The 6,000-nt window shown below is 39.3% G+C and overlaps 1 protein-coding gene across 4 annotated transcripts in view; it reads right to left on the bottom strand.

Moving 5' to 3' along the window:
- Positions 1-240: 240 nt before the first annotated feature.
- The window catches only part of FGD3 (FYVE, RhoGEF and PH domain containing 3), a 103,538-nt gene continuing 97,778 nt past the window's right edge, over positions 241-6,000 (bottom strand). For all 4 annotated transcript variants that reach the window (XM_042880316.1, XM_042880315.1, XM_042880317.1 and 1 more), the window contains exon 19: positions 241-1,812. In XM_042880316.1, the coding sequence (XP_042736250.1) occupies positions 1,588-1,812 (225 nt within the window). In that variant the 3' untranslated portion in view covers positions 241-1,587. The remainder of the gene's footprint in view (positions 1,813-6,000) is intronic.

Genomic DNA, 6,000 nt, shown 5'->3' with positions numbered 1-6,000 from the left:
GGAAGAATAACACATGCTGGAAAGAATTCCTTTTCATAACCTATACCATAAAAATTACCTTGCAAGGAAGACTTTCCACATTAACTTATTGGAGGGGAGGAGGTAGGGAGGACAGAGAATATTCAGATCATTGATACTTTACCAGCAGCTAATTAAATACATCTAATTTTTTAGCATCACCGACTTCAGATAACTGATTATACCTATGTTTAAAAGAAAAGAAAAAAGCCCCATGCAACCAAATCCTTCTCTATAGGTAAGAAATACACTCACTGATGGAGACTGCTAATTTTCAGCAATTCTAACCGATTCTGGCTGTATGGAGCAGCTCTTTCTTTCTACCAACATCACAAAATGCAGAAGGCTGAAGAGGAAACAAAAGTTAAACCAAACCATTTAAAAATTATAGTACTGTGACAGATTTTATTTCATTTTTATCAGAACTACATGCTTGCTACCACTAGGAACACACAGTCCTTATTTTTGTTTTTATTTTCCCTCTTTTTAACCTATATTAAATGCCAACCTAAAGCTTGCTGTGCCTTGGAGATCTGGCTCAGGAGTTAACTGCACGAATTTTTATTTAAATAGATAAGCACTTAAGTTTGAAAATTAGACAAATACAAGTGAACAGGAAAATTAAATTACAAATTCAGTTCATACAAATATGTCTTATTCTAAGCACTAAGTCCTGTTAATTAGCTCAGATCTTTTAAAAATTCTTAAAATACTTATGAAACATTATTTACAAAATATATAAATAAATCCTAGGGCACTTTTAAATTAACCAGTACAGCAATAAAAAAGTCACCTTTTTGTACTGTGTGTACTAAAAATGTTCTCGTTTATTGATCATATCCCAGTTGGCAGTATAAAACATTTGTTCACTTACATTAAAATGGGTTCAAATAGAAGTAAGGAAGGTATTGGTTTCAAAAGAAAACAAAACAATATTATAAATGCTTAAAATCAATGAGGCTTCTTAATGTTCTTCCCTGCACAGTTTTGCAGTCATTTTTAGAAGTCCCTTCTACAGTATTTGTCTTGTGAACAGGTCATCTCAAAATAGCAGAGACAAAGTTTTAGCAAAAGAAAATATTCAGAACGTTGCTCACACTTCACAGAGACCTTTTACCAGGAGGGAGAGGACAGTGAGTGGAATGTCAGTGGCCAGCACAAGCCTTTACAACATTTAACTTAAGAGGCAGCATTTATAGAACTAATCACAGACTATACACATCCTGCACTGAACAGCAATCAAAAGGACTGGAAAATATACATTTAGGAAAACAAGAGACCAATGGTTTTCCATTACCTTTGATAAAATTAATGCTTTTCTCCTTGTCTTTTTTTTTGTCTTTTAACCAGCATCAACACCACCAACAACTACAACTACCTTCTCCATTAACATAACATATGCCAGATAACTACTGTACGTGAGAAATGTACAATAAAAGGAGAGAAACCACTGAATTTCCTATGCAGACACATGAAAATATAAAGCCATACAGATTTCAAAGTGCCATGAATACCAAAATTCAAGTGATGGTTTATAGCATGTACAAAAGAAACTAAATGAAACTTGCTCTACGGGTTGTTGAGCCCTTCAGCTACATCTTCAGTTTCCCCTTTGGCTGCTTTGGCGAGAATTTCCATCCATTTCAGCTGCAGCTCTTCATCTTCTGCACTGAAATATATAGTTTGCTGGGACTGGCAGAGCTTAAAGACATGCTTCACTTCAAACTTCTCACCAGAACCTGGAAAACTGACTTCGTATCCCGGCAGAGGAATAGGACGTGGACCCCGTCCATCCTAAAAGAAGAGGAAAGGGAAAATGTAAAATTCCTACAACCAATTCTACTTGAAGACTTGAATACAGGTCCAGCAGTGTGATTACTGGGGATTTTCACGTAACTCTACATAACCTACACATTTTCTTTCACTGAAAATCATTTCATTAGGTACAGGCAATCGTGTCCAGCTCCAAATAGCTGCACGTAGTCCCTATGGACCCCGTGGGACATTTGAAAGTTTGGTTCAAGGATGACAAGTACACAGAGTTGAACACTGAGAGCCACAGTGACAACTGCCAGGGAAGAGACTGGGAAATAAAAGAGAATTTCAACTTTCAAATCAATCAGCGAATCTTCTCAACAGGTCTTGGGTTATTTATGACCCCTGTCAGGATTGCAAAGGAAAGTCAAAGCCCAGATTTTCTGCCATTCTTTAAAAGCGAGATTAACTCAGAGATGTAGGCAGCAATAAAGCTTTCTAACAGTCACATCCTGAGCATAAAGCAACTCCCCTGCTAAGCTGTATGCAGGTAGAGAGCAAGCAGCCTGTTTCACATCATGCCAGCACCTTCAATGTTAAGTCCCAAAACTCAAGTCCAAACCAGTCAGACACCAAGCATCTGTAAGGAGACGTTGTCTTCTTGCAGCTACGTGTGTAGCAGCCTACTGAATATCTGCATCAGAGCTGACAACATTCTCCTCTTCCCACACTGAATACAGATGACTTTGTACATCTATAAGGAAGCCAGAGCCCTGAGAACAATAGCAATTAAAAATCTGTTTTCTAACACTCAGGCTAAAATAATACATGTCTCACAACTGCTCACATCAGTGCAAACAAAGACCTGCATGTACAACACATATTAAATCAGGAAACCTGTATTAATTTATTTATCTACCATTTCTTATTGTTATACAAAAATGTCAGGGCCATAAGCTTGAAGACCACACATTATCTGAGGAGGTTTAAGGCAGCTTCACGTCAAACACAGAAGAATTCAGTTCCTCTTCTAAGTGCTTTATTAGCATACAGTTTCTAGGTACTGCATACACAGAATTCAGAACTGGCACATACTGAGTAGACCTAGACCTGGCTATATGGCACAGCCAAAGCAAGATGGTACAGGACAGCACAGTGGACACAAAATGCACAAAAGCACAAGCAACTTCCACCATGTCTGCTCTGCAGATCCTGTATTTAAGTTTTATGAAATACACACTAAGCCTTATCACATGGCAAACCAGAATTTGCCCACGACAGTGAAAAATTACAACATTTGTGTAAGAGCAAACTGATGTTTGAAATGTACGTGTTGCACCTACCCAGCAGTGCAGACACAAATTAAACAGACTGCCTTTGCCCTTTTCTTAATATGATGTGCTTGTGACTTCCTATTTACCTGCCTGATCCACAAGGAAGGGATGTAAATAATTTCTTAGAAGTGCACTGCTGTCAGATAAGAGGTGAAGCACTCAGCCTCTGGGGGAAGGTCTGTTCCAGGCACCCTCAATACAGACATCTTTTCCTACACATCCTTTTGTATTGTACAAGCCCTCTTGCACGATCACACAGAGCAGCAGTTACCCTCTTTCATCTTTTCTGCTTTCAAGTAGGCTTACAAAATCCTTTTGGTTTCTACCTCCACTCCTTACCCACTTCTGACCTAACCTGAAACACAAATCACTGAAAGACCTGACTGGATCACAGACCAAGACATACAGCTCTGCAGAACCACAAGAAATGGACAGGCTTTGTTATGTGCAGAACCAATTAAAGCTTCAACAAGGTCAACTAACGAGCCACAAAAAAAATCTGATTTATTAACCCCAAGCTCTACCAAAATCAGTTACTCCCTCATTCGCTAGGAGTAAACCACATTTAAGTGACAAATGCAGGCTTTTTCTTAGGGACTTATAAAGCACAGTTTCCACTTGGATCAAGCACCTGGCTGTGCCAGATTCCTGCTCTGCATTTCTCCAAAATTAGCTGCTTCTCTAGCTAGCTGTGCTTCCTTAATTCTGCGTTTCTCATTGACACAGAAGTTAGTATCAGTGCCTTGGAGCCAGCTGTCCACACAGGACAACAGGAGAAGAATGAGAAGCTCCAGTCAGGATCTGTGGAAAGAGCCCAGTAAAACCAGCCATCCTTAAGCCTGAGGTGGTTTGCGCTTACAAGCAAACTCCTATAATTCTAGCTGGATAAACATGACAAACAGCTGCACAAATCCAGTCTCTGTCTGAGGACAGATCAAATTGGTATGATTTCCACACATAAATAAACTGTGAATTTTATCCTCATGCATAAAGCCCTGCACAAAATTTAAACTGTGAACACCCAGGAGATTTACTCATTCTCTTGGAACAAGTGTATAAAGCAAAAGAACACAGCTCTTGCTATTTTAAAGCCTGACAGTCATTCTGCTATTTGCATGAAATTCCTTCTGCAGCACACAGTGAGAACGCTGTCAGGGCCACCATTAGTGCAGCAGGAGTCCCAGGCTGGGTTTGGTTTATTCCTCCTTCCCAAGAGGCAACTTTCTATTTTTTTTTTAACATAATCCCACAGCTAATGCTCCTGTGGTCATGCTTCACTTGATCAATACCTTTAATATCACTGTTGGCAATATTATTTCCAAAAGGTACCTCTTTTGGGAGCTGTATTTCTCATGTATTTTGCATAAATTCAAACTAGTAGAAACACTGGGTTAATATTAAGGATTCACTTCGTAACTTTTTCCCTTCAGCTGGATGCTGAAGGGAAGATGAAGAAAGTATGTGAATGGGAACAGCAGTCCTTTGAAGAAAGGACTCATTGATGTTGTTTATAGTCTCAGCCTGTACTTCTGGTGTCTGATAGTAAATCCAGGCTTGGTTGTTGAATGTAAAACAGATTAACCTTGTCCTGTATGCTTTTCTGCTCTTCTATCAGGTGATATATCTCACATCTGAAATAGCTGAGGACACTAACCACTATATTCAACTGTCATAAAATTGACAATCACATGACAAAGGCACCCTTTCCCCTAAAATACGGGATCTTACTAATAACATCAGAAGGCTCAAGATCAAATTTGGCAGGACACAGAACAAAGAATACAGCATATGAAGCACAGAACTTCCTCCAGCTTTTGACCGTGGCTTTGCATGACTGCCAGAAGAGGGTCTGGAGGATTGAACATCTTTCTGCTTGTGCTAAATATATCTGTCTTACGTCTCTTGGGTTATTACTTATGCTGTCCTGAGACGATCAGCTGAGCACTAGGAGAAATTCTCTTTCTAGGTCATACCATGTAAGAGATGCTGCATTCCTGCAACTTCTAGTTCCATCCACCTATAGATGACATACACTGCTCCTGCGTGACGAAGGCCAAAGAGTTCAAACCTCTCTTTTCCTCCTCTTGCCCTAGCTTATCTGTAAGTTAGGATGAATTAATGTATTCAAGAAAAACATGAGAGGTCTGAGAATGGATTTATCTTAGTATCAGCTGCAGTCAGGACATTGATTCTTGGCCCTGACATCAGGCCTCACATCAATATTTTATGCTCTCCAAGGAGCAAAAGACATTCTGGCACAGTTTGCATGGAATATAGGGCTTGCACTGGTGCTTTGCTGATGTATAATTTTCACATCAACTGAAAAGTTTTGCAGTAAATCTCTTCTCTCTACTTTGCTTTTTAAAGCCTTTCTTTTGTTTCCCCTGACTGACTTCACAGAGATCTAAAGATTGGTTTTGTTGCATTAGGTTTTAGTGTTTTGTCTGAGGCAGTTTGCCTTTTCAACTTGTAATTTCAGTCATGCATGTCCTGTTGACTGGAAGGGAACCCAGGCAGCTCACTGCCCATGGGAGAAGTTGGATATTTAGCCAGTGAGGGCTTTAGCAAGTGGGCTTTGTCTGGAGCTCTAAATTTATGGTTTCAGCTTCTCAAGCACTACAACATTAGACATGCTTGTTCAAAACCAGAGGTGTTCTCTCTGACAAGAAGCAAAATAAATACAGTTCCAAAGACAACACATATTTCTAGCTGAACATTTGCTACATGGTAAACTTTACTTCAAATACCTTCATAAAATCATGGGTAGTATTTAGTTTTCAGACCACTGCCAGCCACATGCATACAAAATGATGCTAATTAAAAGAAAATCCCTTGTATCATTACACATACAGCAGGGTAGTAGCAGGTTGAATGTGAGCACCATTCCTTCTTT

This window comes from Lagopus leucura, unplaced genomic scaffold, assembly GCF_019238085.1.
Source record: "Lagopus leucura isolate 7727_CA_CO unplaced genomic scaffold, USGS_WTPT01 Super-Scaffold_100026, whole genome shotgun sequence".
NCBI lineage: Eukaryota > Metazoa > Chordata > Aves > Galliformes > Phasianidae > Lagopus > Lagopus leucura.
Note: the sequence above shows the minus strand (reverse complement) of the source record. Positions and strands in the feature narration are given on the sequence as shown.